General features: G+C 38.2%; 1 protein-coding gene across 6 annotated transcripts in view; it reads left to right on the plus strand.

Annotated features, from left to right (window-relative positions):
- Positions 1-26,529, plus strand: part of LOC101418574 (zinc finger protein 596-like) — a 265,118-nt gene that overhangs the window by 88,976 nt on the left and 149,613 nt on the right. The window contains exons 5-8 of one of the 6 annotated variants that reach the window (XM_058281885.2): positions 7,826-7,918; positions 8,467-8,558; positions 9,014-10,068; positions 15,176-15,259. In XM_058281885.2, the coding sequence (XP_058137868.1) occupies positions 7,826-7,918; positions 8,467-8,558; positions 9,014-10,051 (1,223 nt within the window). In that variant the 3' untranslated portion in view covers positions 10,052-10,068; positions 15,176-15,259. Of the gene's footprint in view, positions 1-7,825; positions 7,919-8,466; positions 8,559-9,013; positions 12,696-15,175; positions 15,260-26,529 lie in introns of those variants that run through there. The other 5 variants (XR_009181912.2, XM_012524560.4, XM_058281886.2 and 2 more) reach the window with 5 other exon arrangements.

Consider the following 26,529-nt stretch of genomic DNA (forward strand, 5'->3'; position numbering starts at 1 on the left):
ACTTAGATATGCACCTTGCGGTGACTTTCAGAGAAGTTTTATTACCACGAAGTTACTTTTTGCCATCAATACCAATGCAGGTTTTTAACTAATAATGGCTTCTAGAATTAGAACCATTTAAATATTTGTTTGGAAGATGTTTTTACAAACTTTTTACACTTAGCCACAACCACATAGACTAGTTAGCTTACATTTAAATAAACTTATTAAATTACAATTACCAACCAAAGAAGTTTACTTTATTCATTTAAGAGAGCATATCTACAGTTTTCTTTAGTTTAATTTCATTAACATGAACTTACAATTTCCATTACTCCAGAGATTTTGTACATATAATGTTAATTTATTTAATGGGCATTTTATAAACCAAGGGAGATTACACACAAGCTAAATAAAATTGAAACCATTATAGTTTATGCAAGGAATGTTCTCTTTCCTTTCTTTATAGGAAGCTAAAACCTCTTTTTTTTTGTTTAAGTTCTGAAACTGAATAATTTTTAAAGCATACTGACTACTAGGTTCTGAAATACATTATAATTGCATAATTTGTTTAATCATAATTTAGGAAAGACCTTTCCATAGCTTTTATGGATTTTCTTTTACTTACTGGAATTTGGTAATAAAATTATTAACCTCCCTTATTTTAAGGCTGTTAAAAGGTTTAAACTGGGGAATTATAGGGCAAACTAATTCTTAATTCTCCAGCCTAAAAGATAGTTTTAATCTGCCACACTTAACCCCTCCCTCAAAGCTCTTGCAAAGAGTAGTTCCTATCATCAGATTTCTATATAACCTTTCCATCCTGCTTAGTCTAATTTGGGCTCCAGGAATATTTATTTACATATATAACTGCATATTTAATTAACAATTTGAATAGAGCTCTTTTAAGAATTTTCATTTGTTAATTTGATATTATCCTGATGTATGAAGATATACACTGAGCAAATTGGCAGACACAAATAGAACTAGACACAGAAACACAACTCACTGATGTTACTTATAATTTGCATTATTTTATGTACTGTTTAATTTGGGTTTTAGAAATATATCTTACTTATATAACTGCATATTTAACCCCAATAATTTGAGCAAATAGGCAGGCATGAATAGTTTGACACAGAAACATAATTTAGTTACTTAAAACTTTCGTTTTTTTACAAAATGAGTGTGACTGCAAAACATTTGAAAGACTCCTGGAAGGTTTTTTTTTTTTCTTAATTTGCACTATGACCATGCAGTTTTGCACAAGAATTTTGTTTCTTAACTAATGGCTTGTAACCAAAATGTTCCCAATGCTTTAATACAATTTTCCTTTCTTTCAGAACCTTATATTTAACTCTGACTTTAGCAGATTTTGGATGAGCAAGACTATTTCTATGTATATTCACCGAGGCTATCGCAGCCTCAGGGAGACTGGTTTCTCTCATGAATTGCCATTCTTAGGAACCCTGACAGTCAAGACAGGAGGTCTCCTTCATTTCCCAGGCCTTGGAGATAAAAAGATCCCAGTGGACATTCAACTCTGAGGGTCGAGAATTCCACCAGGCAACAATTTAGTCCACTTGGAATCATGAGAGAAAGCAGGGTTACTAATACCAGTAGGACAGGAGACAAGGATGTCTCATGTCTGCTTTTCCCTAGGCTATAGGGGCAGAAGCTGTTATGAAATAACCATAAGCAAAGGCAAGGGGTGAGGGTAGGCTTTAAAGTGACCATAAATGAAGGTAAGGTAGTTTAGAATTTATGCTTACAATAATAGGTTCAGGCTAAATCCACCCAGTTATAATTTCAGTTATTATCTTTCTGCTGTTTTATAATATAAATGCACCTATAAATGATCTTAACTCTTAGTTAGAGTTTTCATTAAGTTTTTACCTTAAGGTGAATTGGATACCTTTATTAATTAAGTTACAAAAATTTTATTAGTGACAATCCTGTGAAGTTGTGCCTTTTTCTAGTAATAGAACAAATTCTCATCTGCGAGTTATGCATTTAATTCACCAGCCAGAGAGTATTGGCATTTAAAGATTCATTTTGAAACTACCTTTTAGCGTGAATTCTTAGACGCAAGCAAATTGACAAAAGCCAAACACAGATTCTAAAGTTGAGGTTTATCCTTTTTTTCCTGCAGTTTTATGACCCTTACTGCTGATGTTCCCAGCCAGACGGTTAAAAGGGCTTTCAAGTCATTAGAGGTCTATTGTTTTCAAGCAATAGCCTCCTTCCTTTAGACAAGTTTACAGCTTTAAAACATTACATAGCATTTCTACATAGACTCATAGGGAGAGAGATTCAGAAAAGCAGGACCTGGGTAGAATGCAAATTTATTTTGGCCTTTGACACCTTAGGGAGGGAACTTTATTGCATTTATTTTGATCCTGCTCTGTGTCTCCTTCACCTCCCCCTTCCAGGCAGTTGGGTGCATAGTGATTAAATAGGAATGTGGCTTATGAATAGAAGGCATGGACTCAATGGAAAGGGGCAAGCCACTCCCCCCTTTCCAGCTCTTTGCTAAAATGACTTGAAAGAACTTTTCAAATTTGGCACCTTTCTTGGGAACCCAGCCACTCTCACTGGGGCCAGTTTCAATAATCTTGGGTGCGCAGCATGGGTACGGATGGCCCCCAAGTCCCGGTAAAGGGGCGGACTCAGAGACAAGACAGCAGAGCATGTGCAAACATTTAGATTCTGTGGTTTTGCCTTATAAACTATAATCAATTCACTCCTTTGCTAATGGTGGGAGGGTTCCAGCTTAACCAAAGATTACCACTTTATGTGATTACACAATTCAACACCAGCCTTTGAGCACAGACAGAAGCACAAGACTTATCAATCTGACTCACAATCTCTATATTTTCTAGACACGGCTGACCCTGCAACCATTATAAACCTTAGAAAGAGAGAACTTTCAGTACTAAAATTTAACAGGATTTTCTATCGACCCTGTCTCTTTACAAAGTGAATTTATCTGCAATTCAGCACCAAGATAAAAGACTCCTGGTTAAACTTTTCTCACTGTTTTAACTTTACACCCAGATCAAACTTCACTAGAAAGCCGATTCGTTTCCCTGTAGCCAAGTTTCTCAAAATCCAGACCAATTTCCAGGACATTAGGACTTGAACCTATAAACATCCTTTCCTATTATAATCAAGCCTTCATTTCCTCAGTGGAGACAAGACCAGTACCAAATTTTAACATACAGTTAGACAAACCCCAAACACCAGGCTTTTTCCCTTTTTTTTTTCAGACCTACAACGGCTTTCCCCCAAATATCTGGAGGTACTGGGACTGTCTCGGGAGGTGATTGGGCTCCCCTTCCTAGCAGTTAAAGCTAGGGCTTTTCCCGACACTATGCTCCCTGGGAAGTCTTACCTTCTTCCATATTTGAAGTCTTTTTGTTGTTCCCAGAATTTTTTTCCAGACCTTCCATTGCCTTTGATTTTCATCGGGAGGATTCTGGTGGAGCCCACATCTTTTCTGGACTAAATTTAATCCAAGGGCACCCAGATTCAGGGTTCACCTGAGTCCTCCCAGCTTCCTTGGGGATCTGGAGGGGTAGCGAAATGCTACCTTCTCTGACCTTCATTTGCAAATCCCAGATGAGCCCCCCAAATGTTGTAGAAGTCGAAAGAGGTTCAATTATTTGCATGTAGAAAGACCAGGACTCAGGAATAATTTTGGGAATGAAAAAACAGATTTACTTATGCCTGGTTGGGCTCAGAGCGTCTTATCCCAAAATCCATGCCCCAAATAGAATTATGGGTCCTTTTAATACAAGGTGGGGAGTCCGGTGGTGCTTTTATGAAAGCAAACGACTTTCCTTTGTTAGTTAAGTGTTTGAGTAGCAGATAGGTCTTGAATTAGCATATTCCCCACATTTCAGGTAAGCTTGAATTAACATATCTTTGAATTAGCATATTGCTCACATTCCAGGTAAACTTGAATTAACATATCGTTCACATTCCATCTGGATGCAACCTCGAATATACATTCAGTCAAAACCAGTAGGGCCTATATTACTTAATTTGATTTCTAGAGAGTAGGCACACTTGGATACAGAATTAGATAATTTTGAATTTATGCACAACTATATTAATAATGATTCAACTGGACAGCCTCCATGAACGCATTTGGATCCTAGTGGAGATCTGCATCAGGAAGAAATTCACCCAGGTCAGCAAAAAAAGGATTCTGAGGGAGCCCTTTCCCTCAGGTTCTCAGCTTTTTGTCTAGCCTTATCTAAAACCATCCTTGTTTTGGAGTCAGTAAAAATTTCAATAATGTCTTAATATCTACTGAAGGTGTGTTACCAGATTTTATCTAGGTTCTTGGCTATGCTGCAGAAATGAATTTCAAGAGCACTCCAGGTGAGTTAGACCAGTAATTTATTCAGGTAGGGAGGGAAGAGAAATGGGAGAAAATAACAGAGCAGGGGTCCCAGGTAGAGAAGAAGGGGGTGAAATGGGATGAAGAGGGCTGGTTTACAAACTACAATTCCCCATTATAGATTATAAATCCCCAGGTTTACTTTCATGGCCGTGTGGCAGAGGAAAAATGGCGAGGGGGGGAGGAGTAAGAGGGCAGGACAGGTCTGCAGGCAAGAGAGCAGGGCAAGAGCCCGCGCTCAGGCCTGTGCCTGGCTTTTGAACTGTTAATTATTCCACCTTTTTGCTAATAGCAGGGGAGGGGGTTCCAGCTGTTTGCTGTTTTGATTGATTACCCCACCAATCAATCCCTTAGGATCCAAAGTTCCTAGGGATATGGGGCTTTTCCTCACTCCCAGGAAGAAGTCTTTGTTCTGGATAGCAGAATCTTGGGGGTTATTGATGTCCACATGTACTCTTTGCTAGGTTTCAGATCTGTCTATTAATTCCTTATCTTACTAGCTTGCTTCAAGTGTATGTCACAAAGATAGATAAAAACAACCTTCTCATTTGTTCAGGTTCTTCCTTATAGCCAGGGGTGTTTTTTTCCCAATTTATTAGCTCAGAGGTGGAGACTGGGGCATGTATGAGCATGAATCCTTGAGACTGTCCTTGACTGTCAGTTCCTAAAGAGACTTGTCATTGGGAATTGCCCTACCCCAGAAGTGGCTGCTCCCTGACCAAATTGTGTACCACTATGGGTGTGAGGCAGAGAAGCCATTCTTCCAGCTGCACCCTCTCCTGGATCATTAGGAGGTATAGAGGGGCATCAGGAGCCACCACCAAAACTGCAGGGGGTGGCAGAGGAAGGAACAGAATATCATCTAAGGGGTACCCTCTTCAGCCACTGGAGGCTGTAGGGACTCTTTTTTATTTAATTTTTTAATTATCTTTTTTTAAAGTTAATAGATCACACAAAACATTACATTTAAAAACATAAGAGGTTTCCATATACCTCACTCCCCACCCCTCCACTTTTTTTATTGTTTTTTTTTATTGTTTTTTTATTGTTTTTTTTTTTTTTTTGGAGATATAGATCACAGAAAATGTTACATTAAAAAATATGAGATTCCCATATATCCCACACCCCACCTACCTCCACTCCTCCCACATCAACAACCTCTTTCTTTCATCATTGTGGCACATTCATTGCATTTGGTGAATACATTGTGGAGCACTGCAGCACCACGTGGATTATTGTTTACATTGTAGTTTACACTCTCCCCAGTACATTCAGTGGGTTATGACAAGATATATAATGTCTAGCATCTGTCCCTGCAATAGGCATTTTCTTTTGACTTTTAAAACACGTAATCTACATTTTTCCAAGGCTTCCTGGTCATTAAGTCTAAGAAAATTTGAACCTAAGGTAACTCATCCCATTTGTGATTTTTCTTAACAAAACAAATTAACTGCAAAATAGTATTAAAATTTACAGCCACATTCTTAGGCCATTCTTCACCTTCATCCAATTTATGCTGTGGCAAGGCAACATTGCAATAGAAAATAATTTTCTTCCTCTTAAGGGGGTCTCCTCCATACTTAGACCAATTATCCAACATACAAGCCAGAGGAGATATGGTCAGCAAGTTTGAGAGTTTCCCACATCTAGGCAACATCAACAGAAATCATGAAGATAGAACATCAAGAACAGGAGCTCCTCAAAAATCAGTAGGCTCCCCAACTTCAAAGCAAAAATGTGACTTTATAATCAACAGGTGAACTCCAAATCTGTGATTATGGGTAATGGGACTCAAACACTGGGTCTGTATTCATGAGTTCAGATCAGCTCAAAATTCAATGGTCACCTTGACATGAGCAGACTGACAAAACTAATCCAACAGTTTCCTTGGTAAAAGCAGTCTGACAAAGTTAAAGTAAGCACAGATCAGAACCAAAGAAAATTTCACACACTTACCTAGCACAGGGAAAAACTGAGCTGCAGTATCACCTTCACACAAAGCACCATGACTGCCCATGGCAGGAACTTCACCTGAAACCTCCAGCCTTGGTCACCCAGGAAAATCCCTAGGCAGTTGCTAGGCATGGATATGAGGGATCCAGGGAAGCCCTGCAGCTGGTGAGATACAGATCTGACCTCCAGAGGCTTCCTCCCAGAACAGCATGGCTTCTGGCTAGATCACCAAGTTTTGTTAATGTAAGGATGGATATTTCTAACAGAAGGACCCATCTGATCCAGTGCCGCAAAGAAGAAACATTTTTTCTCCGTGAAAAGGTGATTTATTACAAGTGTACAAGCAAAAAAACTAGTTGAATTTTCCTAAAACCAGTTCAAAGTGAGAATAGGAGCTAGGGTTTTTAAAGGCAAAGAGAAAAAGAAAAGAAAAGGAGTAGTTGATAAGAAAAACAAGTTTTAAAAAAATGATGCCAGCGGTCTTGTGAGGTGGGTACATGCAATTTCTCAATCCTGTATTGTCTCAAGCATATCAAACCTGTCCTTGATTTCTGTAGCTAATTAATCACAGTTTAGATATAGTTAGTCTGGTACAGGGCCTTCATGGCTTCTTTTTCATCCAAGTTCTCAAGGATATCAAACTTTTTGTCTCTGAGAAAAGTTACAGATTTACACCATCCTGTCTGGTTTTGTTTGAGATGTTATCTTTTTCTCAACAAAACTGAGAAGGTCTGGTTAATATCCTCAGGGAACTAACCGCAGAGTAAACTTCTAAAATTAGATAATAGAAAACCAGCTCAATTGGTTTTAGAAATTTCAGAGCTGCTTAAGTGAAGAAATGCTTAATAAGCACATTTTCCAGGCATCATGTATTTACTCATGATGGTTGTTCATCTCTGGCGTGTCTCTACATTCCCCTCTGGGCTTCCTCTTCCTCTTGAGATTCTGTGGGCCCAACTTCTTAAGGCTTCATGCTTAAGTGAACCCCTTTCACTCCTGCTAGGGCTTCTCTCTCAGGACTTCCTATATCAGTCTTGGCTCTCTGCCCAAGGTCAGCTATAGGCTATCAAGCAAAATTGTTTATCACTCCCAGGGCTGTAGCTGTTTGAGCCTTCTTTCTATAACATGGCTGGAACAAAAATGACAGAGCTCTCTCTTCCCATGTGTCTGTCTATGTAAGTGTCCATTTATATCAGACCCAACAATAGGGCAGGGACTCAACCTGAGTCATGCCTTACCGATGCGATCAAATCAGAAAGTCCTAATTTTAACAGGCAATCTGATAAAAAACACTTCAGCTGAATTTAATACAAAGGGTATCACAGCCAGAGGAATAGATTAGTTTACAAACATAATCTTTCTCTTTTGGGGATTCATAAAATAATCTCAAACTGCCTTTTTTTTTGGTAACCTGCCATAGATATCATGATCATGCACTGTTACTAACACAACTCAAATTTCAGGTCTTTTGTTTACTACAAACAGGATATCAAGTCTGCAAATCAGATGTACTTTCCCAGTTGGAACAAGAAGAAGTATGGAGAGAAAGAATAGGATTTTCTAAATACCAGAGTACAGGTAAGCTCTAAGGACCTGTGCATCGGTAGAAGAGGGACCTCTTCATATAATGAACAGTTGCTTAAAAATATCAACTTCAGGATCCCTTAAGTAAATTACAGTTCTTCAAATTTCCTTAAGTAAGTTATGATTTCTGAAATGTATCTGAGGATATTGGAGAAATTTTAGTCACATGCAGTCATTATTCCATACACTTCTCAAGCTCTATTCAAGTATTCAGAAAGTGACATTAATTTGCTGTTGCAATTACATTTTCACATAATGCTCTTTGTTCTGATCTATTAAATAATTCTTGGAAGATTTACCCTCTTTTTTTACCACCCTCACATTCCAACTTCTTTTTATTCTCATATTTCATGCCTGAAAATCTTTTCTGAATTTAATGTCCTATAATGTTTTCTTATTCCAAAGTATTCATTAATTTGATATCCTTTTCCTGCTAATTGTGAATGTTAGAAATATACTAACAGGGATTTTTGGAACTTTCCAACATTTTCATCTCCTAACACTACTCTTATAATTTATTTTGTTTTTTCCTATTATTACAGGAAGGAAAAGTGCCTTTAAAAAATGGGACATGGTAGAAATGATATTTAACCCACCTCTGTGTTGGAAAGACACTTCTAAAATTATGTCATTGGTAAGCTTCATTGTGTATAGACCCTTGTAGTCCAAATATGTACCCAGGAATGGAAAAAGTTAGGAATTCAGTAAAATCACATATCTGTAATAAATGTTGGGATTATGTGCTAATCCAGCAAAAACCTGTCATCATTTGAATTTAGGGAAAAATTAACCTAAGCACAAAAATCTAATATGAGTACATATGAAAAAAGAATTGCATGAACAGGTTTCACATAGATAATCTTGGAAACATCATGAAGTTGAAATTTGATTTGATAGTGCTGAAATTGGATAGCTATAATAGAGATAATCTCTGTTTATGGAGGAGAATTGTGTATATATAAATATCATGAGAAAGATTTAAATTTGAGACTACCACTAGTAGATTACTTTAGAATTCACATGTGGACAAGTGAGGAAATTCGTATATATGAAGAAATGTTTTACATTTTCTCATCTAATTCCCCACAGCAGAGATCCCACATTCAAAAGAATTCCTTTAAATGTAATTATTTGCAAGAAGATACCACTCACAGATCCACAGTGACTCAATATGCATTAACTCACATGACAAAGAATCTGTGTTTCAGCAATCCACTCAGAAACGTCCTCAGTGACCATCCATCTTTTTGTCAATTCAAGCAGGTTCACAATAGAGATACATCATATGAATTTCACCAAAGTACTAAAGCCTTTACGAATTGCTCTGGTCTCAAACAATATAATGGAGAGCACATTGGAGAGAAACCCCATGAATGTCATCTATGTGGGAAAGCCTTCTGTCATTATTCTCATCTTAGGCAATATGAGAGAATTTACACTAGAAAGAAATCCCATGGATATCATATATGTGGGAAAACCTTTGGTCACTGTTGCAATCTTAGACAACATGAAATAACTCACACTGGAGAGAAACCCCATGAAAGTCATCTATGTGGGAAAGCCTTTGGTCATTATTCTCATCTTAATCAACAAGAAAAAACTCACACTGGAGAGAAATCGCATGAATGTCACCTATGTGGGAAAGCCTTCACACGATATTATGATTATAGGCAACATGAGAGAACTCACACTGGAGAGAAACCCTTTGAATGCCATCTTTGTGGGAAAGCCTATGTTCATTCCTCTTCCCTTAAACTACATAAGAGAACTCACACTGGAGAGAAACCCCATGAATGTCATCTATGTGGGAAAGCCTTCAGTCGTTATTCTAATCTTAAAACACATGAGCGAATTCACACTGGTGAAAAACCCCATAAATGTCATCTATGTGGCAAAAGCTTCAATCAGTATCCCAATCTGAAGCGACATGAGAGAACTCACACTGGTGAGAAACCCCATGAATGTCATCTATGTGGGAAAGGTTTCACTCAATATTCTCATCTTAAACGACATGAAAGAACTCACAGTGGAGAGAAACCCCATGAATGTCATCTATGTGGCAAAGTTTTCAGTTACAGTTCTGCCCTTCAGAGACACAGGAGAATGCATGCTGGACAGAAACTATAAGAATATCATTTATACAGGTAAATACTTAATTTTTATAATTGTAGACAACATGAGATTACTCAAAGTGAAGAGAATTCCTGTGAATGACAGTAATGTGAGAAGTCAATGCTCTGACCTTAAATGAAAGAAATTACACTGTAAAGTTTTTGGATATGAAAAAGACTTTAAACACACCAGAGAACTAACATACTGAAGAAATGTTATGTTTGTAATCAATATTGAAGTGCCTGTAGTTATCCACACTACTGATAATGTATTGGCATTCATCCTGGAGAGAATCCATGTGCATGTCATCTATGGAGCAAACCCCTTAGTAGATGGTTAGATTATTTACCACATGAGGGAACTCATGATATAAATATAAGGGAAGTAGAGAGGCCTCATCTACCACTCTAACTTATAACCAGAGAAATTACATGTGAGGAATTCTATATCTTCATACCATAGGGGATTGCCTTATTTTCTAATTTATCCTTTAAATAACATGGTGAACTCCAAAAGAGTGAAGCACTATGTCTGTAATCAATGATGTGCACTATCATTCTGTCAAACCCAAGCCTTGGTGTGCTAAAGTAAACTCATTTTAAGAATAACCACAGGGTGTTAATAATCAGGTAGTTTGGGAGAAAAATACACCAAATGTAAGAAGTAGTAATATTTTGATGAAGCTCTTTCAGAGTTTTTAACAAATGTTTCACCACAATGAAAAGTGTTGGTGGTGGGGAGGTGTATGGGAGCATTGTATGATATATGCATGTTTATTTTGTAAATTCACAAATTTTGATATACATTTATTGTATATGTTCATGTATGAATGATATACTTCAATAAATTTTTATTTAAAAAATAACCTAAAAAGTATGAAATAATAGGAAAAAGTCTTTATTAGCAGGATGAAACCCCTTGAGGGATTTCCAGGAAATTCATGGTGGAGATTGTATTCAATGAAAAATCATGGGAAATCATTTATTTAGAGATTGAGGAGGTTGTATGCATCAGTAATTTTGTTTCTGTAAGGGATAGTGTTTCAGGGGTTTGGGAAAATGATTAGTTATCTGAGGACTGAGTTATGGACATCAGTGGTGGAAATGGTGTAGGTTTGGGGGATAGAAGAATGTGTGAAATCTCTGATTTTGGAGTTTTCTAGGGTAAATTAATACAGTTCCCTGGTTGCCTCTCTTGGACCAGTGATTAAATATCTGAAGAGTAGGAAAAGACACAATTGCTTTGTTTTTGATCTTAGAGGAAAAATTACTTAAGTTTGGTGACTGGAATCCTTATCAATGGGTATGAGAGTTATGCACCCAATAGTTCACTGTGCTGAAGAGAGGTCCAGATCATTCCCATTGCCTTTTACTAATGACCCAGTAAGGAGTCAAAATATGCTGCATTAATCATATTGTTAACCAAATATCTAATAGATTCCAAAACATGCAAGGTCCATAGGCAATGCCATTATGATGGTCCCACATTTGGAAATCTTGTCCTTGACCTTATTAAAAAAATCATTACCCAGAGCATGCAAATAGGAAAAATTTGCTGCTAAAGACTGTTCAATGCTTTCCTACTAAAATTGGGGTCACTAAATGTATTTCTGTTCTCAGTACTAACTTTATCTTTCATGTAATATTGAAAGACAGAATGCTTTATTCCAAACAGAGACCAAAAAATGATCTCTTTTCTCATCACTTCCATAATGTAGAAATATAATGCCCAATAGCTTCAGTTTGGCTGATTCATCAGTGAACCAGCACTGAGCATCTGATGTCCTCAGGATGTAAATGCAGTGAGGGCAAGGCCTTTGGTATTGCATCAGAATTATTTTTGCTGGGTGTCTCTACCACCCAATCATGAAAGTTTGTCACTTCCTAGGGGTTGTGGCAAGCATGGTCCTGAATTTATCACTTCCAATTGATGATACTCTGTCATTGGGAACTGCCTGGGGAAGTGTTCTGGTTACCCAGAACCTAGGATGAGATGGAATTTTCTAGTCTCAGGAGGACCTAAGAGCTCTTGGTAACCTTCCCATTTCTACCAGGGTATGAGCACACAACACATTGCCTTTTTTTTTTTTTTTTTTTTTTTAAGATTTCTTTCTTTTCCCCCTTTCTCCTCCTCCTGCCCTACTGTTTTTGCTGTCTGTGTTGTCTTCTCTTCTCATTTTCTCTCCTCTAGAATTCACTGGGATTCCATCCTGGAGACTCTTGATATGGAGAGAGGTTCCCTGTCAATTGTACCACCTCAGTTCCTGGTTTCTGCTGTTTCACCTTTACTCTCCCCTTGTGTCTCTTTTTGTTGTATCATCATCTTGCATGACTCACTTGCACAGGCACTGGCTCACCATGCGGGCACTCATGTGGGCACTGGATCACTGCATGCACATTCATGTTCAATGTGTGGGCACTGTCTCACTGTGTGGGCATGCTTTCTCTTCTTTTTCACCAGAAGGCCCTAGGGATCGGACCCAGGTCCTTCCATATGGTAGGCAGATGCTTTATGACTTGAGCCACATCCCCTTCCTTTTTTCAGGAGTACTGCTGGCTCAGACACAGATAGAAGGTCTTTGATGAGTTCTGTAACGACCTTTTCTCTATCTGGAAGGCAGTATTGCTGCTCTTGACAATGCACGGAGGTGCATCCCCAAACATGAGATTTTTGGGATGGGGAGCATAAAATTTTAGTCATTACTGGGATATGCAGTGGTGCAGAGGATGTATATGTATAGAAACTCCACAAGTTTTAACCATTAATTATAGATGAACTATCACCACCCTGCCCCTGGTAACTAACCTACCTTGCATCAATGAGAGTGTTAATTATTTCAGAACACTGGGCTAACAAAATGTTTTCATTTTTGAATCTACCTTATTTCACTCAACATATCTTGTGTTAATTTATGTTGTTGCGTGTGTTATAACTTCATTCCTTTTTTAATACTTAGCAGTATTACATTATGTGTACATAACATTTTATTATGCATTCAGTGGTTGATGGACATGAGTTTCTTCCATTTTTTAGTGATTGTGAATAATGTGACTATGAACATCAGTGTGCAAATATCTGTCTGAGCCACTACTGTTTAATTTTTTATTATCTTTTTTAAAGTTAATAAATCATACAAAACATTACTTTAAAAAACATGAGGTTCCCATACACCCCACTCCCCACCCACCCACCCCCACCATTTTTTAAATTACATTTTTTTAAAGATACATAGATCACAAAAAACATTACATTAAAAAATATAAGAGGTTTCCATATACCCCATACCCCACCCACCGCATTCCTCCCCCATCAACCACCTCTTTCATCATTGTGGCACATTCACTACATTTGGTGAATACATTTTGAAACACTGCTGCACCACATGGATAAGAGTTTGCATTGTAGTTTAAACTCCCCTTGTCCATTCAGTTAGTTATGGCAGGATATGTAATGTCCAGCATCCATCCCTGCAATATCATTTAGGACAACTCCAAGTCCAGAAAATGCCCCCACATCACATTTCTTCTTCTCTCTCCCTGCCCTCAGCAACTACTGTAGCTACCTTCTCCACATCAATGCTACAATTTCTTCCATTACTAGTCACAATACTTCTATAGTAGGATACCAGTAAGTCCACCCTAATCCATATTATATTCCTCCATCCTGTGGACCCTGGGATGGTGATGTCCACTCCACCTCTATATCAAAAGGGGGCTTAGATTCCACGTGGATGGTGGATGCAATTCTGCTTGCAGTTGTAGGTACTCTCAGTTCCCTGGTGCAGTGGTTGACCATCTTCACTTCCCTGTTAGCTGACCTGGGTAAGTCCATCAAACCAGAGAGTAGGAGTTCCAACTCTGCTGAGGCTCTGGGCCCAGCTGGCACATGGACAGTCCAGAGATTCAAGTCTCCTGAGTATATACCAACCCTTGCACCAACCACAAGTTCAGTAAAAGTGACAGAAGAGGCATGTGTAGAAAGGTCACATCTGAGTCCAACTCCATCACACTCAGGAACACAAATTCCAAAGTAGGGCCAACTCCAGAGCCATCTGCCATGACCTTAGAACCTTTGGGTCTCCATAGCCTTCAGGAGCACCAGTACCTGGGGTTGTACCTACTTTGGCTATCTTTTGCGTCCTGCTGAGGTGTGTGTAAGCGTGACGTCTCTGATGACCTCCTGACTCTCTTTTGAACACTCTTAGCCACATAAACTCATTTGTCTTTGCCATTTCCCCCTTTTATTCAAGATGAAAAAGGAGTTTACCATATTATCCTGCATGTAGGCTGAGATGTTCTGCTGGTCTGAGTTGAACCTTTTATTCAAGGTCTCTTTCTAGTTGTGTCGCCAGTTAGTGATTGTTAGTAATCCCTTGGTGCCAGGGAGGCTCATCCCTGGGAGTCATGTCCCATGCTGTGGGGAAGGTCATGCATTTGCATTCTGAGTTGGCTTAGAGAGTGGCCACATTTGACCAACATGGATGAGCCACTACTTTTAATTCTTTTTGGTATATACCTAAAATTGGGATTCCCAGGTCATATGGTTCTATACTTAGCTTTCTGAGGAGCTACCAAACTGTTTTCCATAGTGGCTGCATCATTTTATATTGTCATCTGGAATGAATGAGTTCCTATTTCTGCACATCCTCTCCAAAACTTATTTTCCATTTTTACATAGCAGCCATTCCAATGTATGTGAAAGAGTATCTTCCTGTCGTTTTCATTTGCATTTTCCAGATAGTAAATGATGAGCATCTTTTCCTGTACTTTCTTGTCATTTCTATATCTTCTTTGAAGAGATACACGTTCAAGTCTTTTACCCACTTTTTAGTTTTGTTTTTTTTTTGTCTTTTTGTTATTAAACTGAAAGATTTCATTATATATACTGGATAGTAATCCCTTATTAGATATGTTTCCAAATATTTTGTCTTTGAGTAGGCTGTCATTTATCTCTTATGATAAACTCCTTTGAGCAATAAAGTGTAAAAGTTTGATGAGATCCCGTTTACCTATTTTTTTATTTTGTTGCTTGTAATTTGGGTGTAGAGGCTAAGAAACCATTGCCTAAGACATGGTCCTGAAGATACTTCCCTACAATTTCTTCTTAGAAATTTCATAGTTACAACTCTTATATTAATAGGCACAGAGAAAAAAGAAGCTGCTGTTTTTTATCTTGCCATGTGAGACAGGGCTCAAGGATCGCTGCCAAAGCTTAAACACAAAGCCCCCAAGAGGCTAGGCCCAAAGAACAGCTCAACACACCATGGAGTCTAGAGGGCCTACAACTGAAAGCAAGAGGATTGCATCCAGTATCCATGTGGAATCTGAGCCTCCTCTTGACATAGAGGTGCAACGGACACAACCAATCCAAGGTCCACAGAGAAAAGGTGGCATTGGAGTGGGAAAAGTGGACATGGTGGCTGATGGGTATGGGGAATGGCAGGAAGAGATGAGAGGTGGAGGCGCCTTTGGGACTTAGAGTTGCCCTGGATGGTGCTTCAGGGGCAATCACCAGACATTGTAAATCCTCCCAGGGCCCACTGGATGGAATGTGGGAGAGTATGGGCCATGATGTGGACCATTGACCATGGAGTGCAGAGATGCCCAGAGATGTACTTACCAGGTGCAATGGATGTGTCATGATGATGGGAGTGAGGGTTGCTGGGGGGGGGGGGGGGGGGGGAGTGGTGGGGTGGGGGTGATAGGGTTAAATGGGACCTCATATTTTTTTAATGTAATATTTTTACAAAATCAATAAAAAAAAAAAAAAAAAAAGAACAGCTCAAGGTTGAAGAGATGGGCAATATACCTGATAACACACAGCTCAGTACCAGGAGATGGTAGATTGTGGAAGTGAAGGCAGGGTCCTCAGCAGAGAACAGTTGTCATCTTGCTTTGCCATGTGGCAGGGCTCCAGGATCATCAGTAGCTAATTTTGGTGAGAAATCATCTCTGCTGATGCCTCAGTCTGGACATTTCACAGCTACAGCATCATAATCTTGTACCATAAATAAAATTCTCTTTATAAAAGCCAACTTATTTCTTGTATTTTATATCAATAGCCTATGGCAAACGGACACATCTGTTCATAGAATGCCCCTATAGTCCTTTTATATTTCAGTAGGGATGGTAGTAATATCTCCCTTTTCATTTCTGATTTTCATTATTTGTACCCTCTCTTCTTTGTTAGTCAGCTAAATGTCAATTCTATTGATCTTTATAGAGAATCAACTTGGAGTTTGTTAATCCTCTGATTCCTTGTTTTCTATTTCATTTATCTCTGATCTAATCTTTGTTTCCTTCTTTCTGCTTGCTTTTGATTTAGTTTGCTATTCTTTTTCTCATTGTTCCAGTTGTGAGGCTGATTTTCTGATTTGAAGCCCTTCATCCATTTTTTAAACAAGTCAATTTTATTGGAACTTATTAATAAAGCATAAATCAATCCAAAATGTACAATAAATGGTATTTGGTGTAATCATGTATTTGTGCATTCATCACTTCAATCATTCTTGGACCACTTTCATTATTCCAATAATAATAAATAAAAAACAAAACTCAGCACCTCTCAATTGCTCTGTGCTTCCCCTGCCATACAAAGCTGCCATTCTTTTTCCTTTTCTCTAGGGTATTTTTATTTATATTTTGTAAAAACTGTCATATATGAAATATCACCCATATTCATGTTTTACATGAGGTTCCATGTTACAGTTTTTAGCTTTCCATCTAGTAATATACATGATCTTAGACTTTAGCTTTCAGTCACTGTCACACATATATAATAGCACTGCTACTTATAAATACCATGCTATGCTTTCATCATTTCTGTTTATGTCCAAAGATTTACAAACAACAATTTTACCAATTCTGGAAGTGGACTTGGCCCAATGGATAGGGTGTCTGCCTACCACATGGGAGGTCCGGGGTTCAAACCCCGGGCCTCCTTGACCTGTGTGGAGCTGGCCCATGTGCAGTGCTGATGCGCACAAGGGGTGCCGTGCCACGCAGGGATGTCCCCTGCATAGGAGTAGGGGAGCCCCATGCACAAGGAGTGCGTCCTGTAAGGATAGCTGCCCAGTGTGAAAGAAAGTGCAGTCTGCCCAAGAATGGTGCCACACACATGGAGAGCTGACACAACAAATTGACAAAACAAAAACATAGATTCCCGGTGCTTCTGATAAGGATAGCAGCAGTCACAGAAGAACACACAGCAAATGGACACAGAGAGCAGACAACTGGGGTGGGGAGGGGGTGGGGAGGGGGTGGGGAAGGGGAGAGAAATAAAAAATTGTAAAGTTTTTTTTTTTTTTTTTTTTTTTTTTTACCAATTCTGCACAGATTAAATCTCAGCTCTCCATTCTCTAAGCTCATTCTATTTCCTGGTGACCTATATTTAATTATTAACTCCATGAGAATATGCAATATATTTAGTTCATAAAAGCACAATCATACAGTATTTGTCCTTTTGTGTTTGGCTTGCTTCACTCACCATAAAGTACTTGAGTTTCATCCATGTTGTCATATATTTAATGACTTCATTTCTTCCTGCTTCATAATATTCCATCATGTGTATACACCACAATTTGTTTATCTGGTCATCAGTTGATAGACACTGGGGTTGTTTACAACTTTTGGCAATCATGAATAATGCTGCTATGAACATCAGTGTGCAGATGTCTGTTCATTTCTCTACTTACAGTTCTTTTGGATATGTACCTAGTAATGGTATTGCCAGGTCACATGGCAAGTTGATATTCAACTTCCATAGTAACTGCCAGAGTCCTCCACTGTGGCTGTACCATTCTACATTCCCACAAACAGTGACTAAGTATTTCAGTCTCTCCACATCCTCTCCAACATTTGCAGTTCTCCAACTTTTTAATTTTGGCCACTCTAATAGTTGTGAAAAGATATTGTATTGTAGTTTTGATTTGCATTTCCCTAATCACTAGTGATGTTGAGCATTTTTTCATTTGTTTCTTTGTCATTTGTATTTCTTCTTTGGACAATTTTTTCAAGTCTTTTGACAAAGTGTTTGGTGGTGCAAAAGTGTTGAATGTTTAGGGGGTCCTATTTATTTTTTGTTTTGCTGCTTTTGCTTTGGGTGTAAGTTTCCAGAAACTACTCCCTCTCAAAATATCTTGAAGATGTTTTTCTACATTTTCTTCTTGGTATTTTATGGTTACTTTTATATTGTGTTCCTTGATCCATTTTGAGTTGATTTTTGTATAAGGTGTGTGATGGGATTACTCTTTTTTTCTTTTGCATATGGCTATCCAATTCTCCCAGGATCATTTGTTGAATAGAGTGTTCTGGTTCAGCTGGGAGGGCTTGACTTCCTTGTCAAAAATCACTTGATTGTAAATGTGAGGGTCTATTTCTGAGTTCTTGCTTTGGTTCCATTAGTCAATGTGTCTGTTTTTATGCCAGTACCATGCTGTTTTAGGAGTGTAGCTAAGTAATATGCTTTAAGGTCTGGAAGTGACAGTCCTCCAAGTTTGTTCTTCTTTAAGATCCTTTTTGGCGCTTCAGGGCCCCTACCTAAAAATAAATGTGATAATTGGATTTTCCACTTCTGTAAGAAAGCCTGTTGGGTTTTTTATTCAATTGCATTAAATTAAATAAATATATTTATTTTTAATTTATAAATTGTTAAATTTAATAAATTGTGTAGAATTGATATCTTAATGATATTTAGTCTTTCATTCTATAAACATGGAATATCCTTCTATTTATTTGTGCCTTCTTTAATTTCATTATCTATGTTTTGTAGTTTTCTGAATACAGGCCCTTTATGTCCTTGGTTATTTTATTCCTAAATATTTAATTGTTATAGTTGCTATTATAATAGAATATTTTCTGATTTATTCCTGAGATTGCACATCTGAACAGTATAGAAATATTATTAATTTTATGAATTAATCTTGTATCCCAACACTTTGCTTAGATTGTCTATTAGTTCTAGTAGTTTTGCTGTGGATTTTTTAGGAGATTCTAGATATAGGATTATATCATCAGCAAACAGTGAAAGTTTTACTTCTTCCTTTCCTATTTAGGTATGTTTTATTTCTTTAACTTGCTTAATTGCTCTAGCTAGAACCACTAGCACAATATTGAATAGCAATGGTGACACTGTGCATCCTTGTCTCAGTCCTGATCTCTGCAGAAAAACTTTCGGTCTTTTACCATTGATTACAATGTTTGTTGTAGGTTTTTCATATATCCACTTTCCCATATTGAAAAAGCTTCTTTCTATTCCTATCTTTTGGAGTATTTTTATCAAGAAACTGTGCTGTCTTTTGTCATATGCCTTTTCTTTTCTTTTTTTTTTTCTAATTCTCGATTTATTCATTTTTTAAAAAAATATTACATTAAAAAAATATGAGGTCCCCATTAACCCCCACCGCCCCCACCCCACCACTCCCCCCACACATATGCCTTTTCTGCATTAATCAAAAGGATCATGTTTTTTTTTTGTTCAATTTATCTATCTAGTTTATTATGCTAATTGATTTTCTTGTGTTGAACTTCCCTTTTTTTATTCCTTGCTGAATATCTTTTATTTTATTTTTTTAAATTGTCTCATTTTTTAAAGATACATAGATCACACAAAATGTTGCATCCCATTTATCCCCCTCTCCCCTCCCCCCAGTTCCCCACATCAGCAATCTCTTTCATCATTGTGGCACATTCATTGCATTTGGTGAATACATTTTGAAACACTGCTACACAGCGTGGATTATAGTTTACACCATCCCTCAGTCCATGCAAGGCAGTTAAGTGGGTTAAGGCAGGATAAAATGATGTCCTACATTGTCCCTGCAAGATCATTGAAGACAACTCCAAGTCCAAAAATGCCCCCATATCACACTTCTTTTTCTCTCTCCCTGCCCTCAGCAACTCCTGTGGCCACTGTCTCCACATCAATGATACAATTTCAGTGCTAGAATCACAATAGTTCTGTAGTAGAATACCAGTAAGTCCACTCTAATCCATATTTTATTCCTTCATCCTGTGGACCCTGGGATGGTGATTTCCACTCCACTTCTAAATTGGAAGAGGGATTAGATCCCACATGACTGATGGATATGATTCTCCTGCTTGCAGTTGTAGACTCTCTTGGTTCCTTGATGTAGTTGTTGACCATACTCACCTCCCTGTAATTTGAGCTGGGTAAGTCCAACAAAATGGAAAGTAGATGCTGCAATTCTGTGAGGTTCAGCTCATAACTGGCACATGGACAGTCCAGAAATTTAAGTCACCTGAGCATACAGCAACCCCAGCACCAACCATGGGTTCAGTAAAAGTGACAGAAGCATGTGTAGTGAGGTCACATCAGAGTCCAACTCCATCCCATTCAGGAGTACAAATTCCAAAGTAGGGCCCACTGGCAAGGTACTGAACTCCAGAGTCATCTGCCATGGCTGTAGGGCCTGTCTCCAAAGCCCTCAGGAGCACTAGTACCTGGGGTTCTATCTGCTTTGGCTGTCTCTGAGATTCTGCTGAAGCATGCGTAAGCATGACCCCTCTGATGACCTCCAAATTCTTTTTGAAGTCTCTTTGCTATATAAACTCATTTGTCTTTACTATCTCCTCCTTTTATTCAAGATCTTTTTCTAGTTTCATCACCAGTTAGTGATTAGTAGTAATCCCTCAGCACCAGGGAGGCTTACCCCAGGAGTCATGTCCCACACTCAGGGGAAGGTAATGCATTTACATGCAGAGTTTGGTTTAGAGAGTGGCCACATTTGAGTAACATGGAGGCTCTGAGGAGGTAACTCTTAGGCACCCTGCAGCTCTAGGCCTAGTTGAAATTTCAAGCATTCAGGCTCATAAGCATAGTCATCAGTATCAAGGGCCCATCTTTGGGCCATCCTTCTTCACTGCTCTTTGCCCTTGCACTTGGGGGATTGTTGCTGTTCCATTGGGGACTGCAACAGAGCTTCCCTGGTTAGGAGCTCAGCACTCCCTCAGTTGTCATATGTAACTCTACCTACTATGACAAATACCCAATGAATATCCAGACATACTTATATACCCTATGTGCATGCCCTATATAACTCCTTCCCACCAATGCATACCCCATCAATGACACCCTACATCAGTGCTCCTACCCTGCCATAGTTGAACCCCTCTGTGGTCCAAAACTTCTTCAAAAAATGAAGCCTAAAATATGTCAAATTCAATTAATAGGAAAAAGAAATAGTAATGATAGGTTTAAAGATTAGAAATAAAATACATAATTTTAAAAACTAAAATAAAGTAAAAAAATTGGTGTATTAAAAATGAAAAATATCATATAACCTTTTTTTTTTTACATTTTGCCTTTCATCAATATAATAGGTGTAGCCCTGTATGTACAGTGGCAAGGCAATCTCTTCCGTTCCTTCCTCAGTGTCTGCATCCACTTTTTTAATTTTTAATTTTTCTTCAAAAAAGTTGTAGATTACAGTAAATCCTATATACAATATAGGGGACTCTCATATACCCGACATCAAACCCTTTTCCCCCTTCCCCAGCAATGATCTTTTTGCATATGGATGCTTTATTTGCTACAACTGATGTACAGATACTGAAACATAGCTAGTAACCATGGTTCCATTATGGTTTGCATTGTGTTTTATATTTTAGACAGTAAAATTTTCTAAATTCTTGGATAAATTATGATTTACATTTTAGACTATACATTTTTATAAATTTTTGTTGAAATTTAACATGGCCTATATCCATTGTTGCACGATCTTGTGGAACACTTCCCAGTGTCTTTTTTTTTAAGATTTATTTTATTTCTCTCCCATCCCCCCCATTATCTGCTCTCTGTGTCCACTTGCTGTGTGTTCTGTGTCTGCTTGCACCCTCAGTGGCACTAGGAAACTGTGTCTCTTTTTTGTTACATCATCTTGCTGCATCAGCTCTCCATGTGTGTGATGTCACTCCTGGGCAGACTGCACTTTTTTCACCTGGGGCAGCTCTCCTTACAGGGTGCACTCCTTGTGCACGGGGCACCCCCATGTGGGGGCCCCCCTGTGTGGCACAGCACTCCTTGTGCATGGCAGCTTCTGCTCATGGGCCAGCTCAACACACGGGTCAGGAGGCCCTGGGTATCAAACCCTGGACCCTCCCATATGGTATGCAGAGGCTTTATCAGTTGAACCATGTCCACTCCCCCCCAGTGTCTTCTTAATATCCCTTATTTCCTTAATCAGTTTTATTTAAATTATTTGAAGTGATTTAGGTGATTTGTGTGATTATCACTGCCTAATTGTCTTAAATCATGTATATCTTCAGAATATTTGGTTAGTTCTTTTGGCTGGGACATCTCTTCCTGGTTCCTAGTATGGCTTGTAATTTTTTGCTCATCTTCGGCATCTAAATAGGTTGGTGTATTTATTCTGATGGCCAATTTCTCTCTCTTGCCTATTTTTTCCCCACAGCTCTTCTTTGATAGTTGGTCCAACTTATTCTGTTTTTAAATTTGCCTGGCTTAAGTTATCAAAATTGGACCAGGTACTCACTAGTGGGGTGCAGATTTTCTCCCAGGGGTTAGGATATAAATAGTACAGAGAACAGCTTTTTTTAATATTTTTTTTTTTGCTTTTTTAAAGATACATAAATCATACAAAATGTTACATTAAAAAATATAAGAGGATCCCATATATCCCCTTTCCCCCCCCTCCTCCCACATCACCAAACTGTTTCATCTGTGTGGTACATTTATTGAATTTGATTAATACATTTTGGAGCACTGCTACACAGCATGGATTATAGTTAGCATCGTAATTTACTCTCTCCCAGTCCATTCACTGTGTTATCACAGGATATATGATGTCCTGCATCTGTCTTTGCAGTATCATTCTGGACAACTCCAAGTCCTGAAAATGCCCCCGTATCATACCTCTTCTTCCTTCTCCCTCCCCTCAGTAACTCCCATGGCCACTGTCTCCACATCAATGATACAGTTTCTTTCATTGTTAGAGTCACTGTAATTCTATAGTAGAATACCAATAAGTCCACTCTAATCCATGTTTTATTTCTCCATCCTGAGGACCCTGGGATGGCAATGTGCACCTCACCTCTAACTCAAGAGGGGGCTTAGATCCCACATGTCTGATGGATGGAATTCTTCTGCTAGTGGTTGTAGACTCTCAGTTCCCTGGCATAGTGGTTGGCCATCCCTCCCTCCCTGTTAACTAAACTGGGCAAGTGCAATGATCCAGAGAGTAGTTGCTGCAACTCCATTGAGGCTTAGGTCTCAGCCAGCACACAGTCAGTCCAGAGAGTCAAGTCTGAGCATAAACCAACCTCAGCACCAACCACAGGTTCAGTAAAAGTGACAGAAGAAGCATGTGTTGAGAGGTCACATCTGAGCCCAACTCCATCACCAGAGAACAGTTTTGTCCATGCAATTCCCAGACCAGTCAGCAGTTAGTGTTCATCAGTGCACATTTCCACAGAGGTGTTTCAGTTTGGGTTTTCCCGTGCTCCTGTTCTGGATTTCCAGGGTGGAGATTTGAAGTAGCCTAACTCCATCTCCTTTTTCCTTGAAACAGCTGACAGGGAGGATGGTGTCTTTTCCCCTCAGTTGACTGCAGTGAGGCCAGGGCTTTACTCCAGTTTAATATCTTTGGCATTGTGGAGGGGTTCCATTTCCTGCTGCCATGGGTGCTTGGTAACTCAGGTTTGTTTTGGCTTCTTTGTCTCTGTCCCTCACCCTTCTGGGAGTTGTGTAGCACTTTGTTGGTCTGCTGACTCCCAAAACAGGTCCCTCAGACAGTTTTTGTCTCTTTCTCTGTTGTTTCTGTGCAAGTATTGAACTCTGCCTCTTAGCGTGGTGCCATCTTCTCACAATTTCCCCATTTTTCGATTTTAATGTAGGCATCTAGAGCTATAAATTTCCCTCTCAGCACTGCCTTCATTGTGTCCCAAAAGTTTTGGAATGTTGTATTTTCGTTTTCATTCACCACAATATATTTCCTAATTATGCATCTGATTTCTTCATCCTAATGATTGTTTAGATTTGTACTGTTTAATTTCTCCATATTTGTGAGTTTCCCCTTTCTCCCTCTGTTACTGATTTCTGATCTGAAAATAAACATTGTATGAGTTCAATATTTTTAAATCTATTGAGACCCAACATATAGTTTTTTTCTGGAGAATGATGCATGTGCACCTGAGAAGAATATGTATTTTGTTTTTGGCAGTTGCAGTGGTCTATCTATGTCTGCTAGGTCTAGTTGGTTCAGTATATTGCTGAAGTAATGTCCTTCCTTATTAATCTTCTGACTAGATACTCCACCCTTTATTGAGAAGCCTATGTTAAAATCTACTAATGATGTAGAACTATTCATTTTTCCCTTCAACTTGTCAATATTGATGCATATATTTTGGGCTCTGATGTTAGGTGCATATATATTAATAATTGCTACTCCTTCCTATTGAATTGTCCCTTTATAAGTGTGTAATAATCATCTTTGTCCCTCATTTCTGTTTTTGATTTAAAAACTACTTCATCTTATATTATTATGGCCACCTCAGTTCTCTTTTGATTTCAACTTGCATGGTAGACTTTTCCATCATTTCACCCTCAACCTAATTGTATTTTTGAATTTAAAATGAGTCTCTTGAAGACAGCATATTGTTCCGTCAGGCTTTTTAATCCATTTTGCCAATCTCTAACATTTGACTAAAGAGTTTATTCCATTTACATGTAAAAGTACTACTGATAATATAGGACTTTCTTCTCTCATTTTTCTATTTAAACTTTGTAAGTCTTATACCATTTTGTCCCTCACTTCTATTTAAGCCTACTTTATTATTAATTTTCTTTCTTGTGTTGTACCATATTGAGTGCCTCCTCATTTCTATCTGGATATATTTGTCATTTCTTTTCCTTGTAGTTACCATGCTGTGACAATTTGAGATTATTTATGAATCCTAAAAAGAAAAAGATTATATTTGTAAACTAATCTATTCCTCTGGGTACAATACACTTTGATTGTATTAAGCTCAAAAGATTTATGTTTATTTGATAAAATCAAATGAGACTTTTTGATTTGATCATGTCAGTAAGGTGTGACTCAGTTTGAGTCCCCACCCCCTTAGTGGGCTGATATAAATGGACCTTCACTCAAAAAGACATATGGGCAGAAAGAAAGCTCTGTCATTTTTTATCCTGGTCCTCCAGGGAAAGATGAGCCATTTGCCTGATAGTTTGCCACTGACAAGAACAGAGAAGTGGAGCAGCTGAGAAGGCTTGGAAAGAAACAAGTCCTATGCCTGAAACTGATATAGGAAGCACTGAAAGATGAGCCCTAACCAGGAGAGAGGGAGGACTGAAAGCCTGGGGGGAAAGGAGAGATCAGGCAGAGAGCATCAACCATCTTGCTTCAACATGTGGAAACTGGCTTTGATAAGAAAGCAACTTTGAGTTGGACTTTTTAGGGTCTATACCTATAAACTTTTACCCCAAATAAATACTCTTTATAAAAGCCAACCGATTTCTTGTGTTTTGCATCAGCATCTCTTTGGTAGACTAATACACATGGGGCTAAAATTTGACATAGTATATAAAAATTATCTTCAGTTTGATACTTATTGAACTTCAATAACATGTATAAATACTATAAGCCTCTGACCCTCCACCATCTTTTGTATTGTTATTACTTATACGTTTCAGTGTTGTATGTACAAAGTAATTTATCATTAATTTCTATGCATTTGCATTTTAGCACATGTAGGAAGCAAGAAGAATTACAAACCAAACAATACAATAATACTGGCATTTTCAGTTACCCAAATGGTTACTTTTACTGCACGTCATTATTTTTCATGCTGCTTTGAAGTATTTTATAGTGTACTTTCATTTCAATCTGAAAAACTCCCTTTAGCATTGCTTGTGGGTTAGGTTTTGTCATGAAGAATTGTGTCAGCATTTATCAGAGAATATCTTAATTTCTCCCTCAGTTTTGAAAGAAGATCTCACTGAATATAACATTTTTGGTTGGCAGTCGTTTTCCTTCATTACTTTAAATATTTCAACCAATTGCCCTTTGCCTCCATGGTTTCTGATGGGAAATCAGAACTCAATCTAATTGGGACTCTGTTGTATATAAAATATTGCTTCTCTCTTGCAGCTTTCAGAACACTCTTCTTGTCCTTTGCATTTGATTGTGTAATCAGTATATGGTGGGGTATGTTTTTCTTCATGTTTATCCTGTTTGGGATTCTCTGAGCTTCTTAGATATACATATTCACACCCTTTTCTATGTTTGGGAAGTTTTCTGTCATTATTTCTTTGAATATTCCTTCTGTCCCTTTTTCTCTATTTTTACTTTCTGGAACTCCCATAATGTGTATACTGGTATGCTTCATGGTGTCCCATAGATGTCATAGGCTTTTTGTAAATTTTAAATATGGTATATATTCCCTCAACCCACCCTATTCTTATATTTAAATATATTTTTATTACAAAAGTTGTGAACTTAAACAATTATGCAC

Source organism: Dasypus novemcinctus, chromosome 19 (assembly GCF_030445035.2).
Source record: "Dasypus novemcinctus isolate mDasNov1 chromosome 19, mDasNov1.1.hap2, whole genome shotgun sequence".
Classification (NCBI taxonomy): domain Eukaryota; kingdom Metazoa; phylum Chordata; class Mammalia; order Cingulata; family Dasypodidae; genus Dasypus; species Dasypus novemcinctus.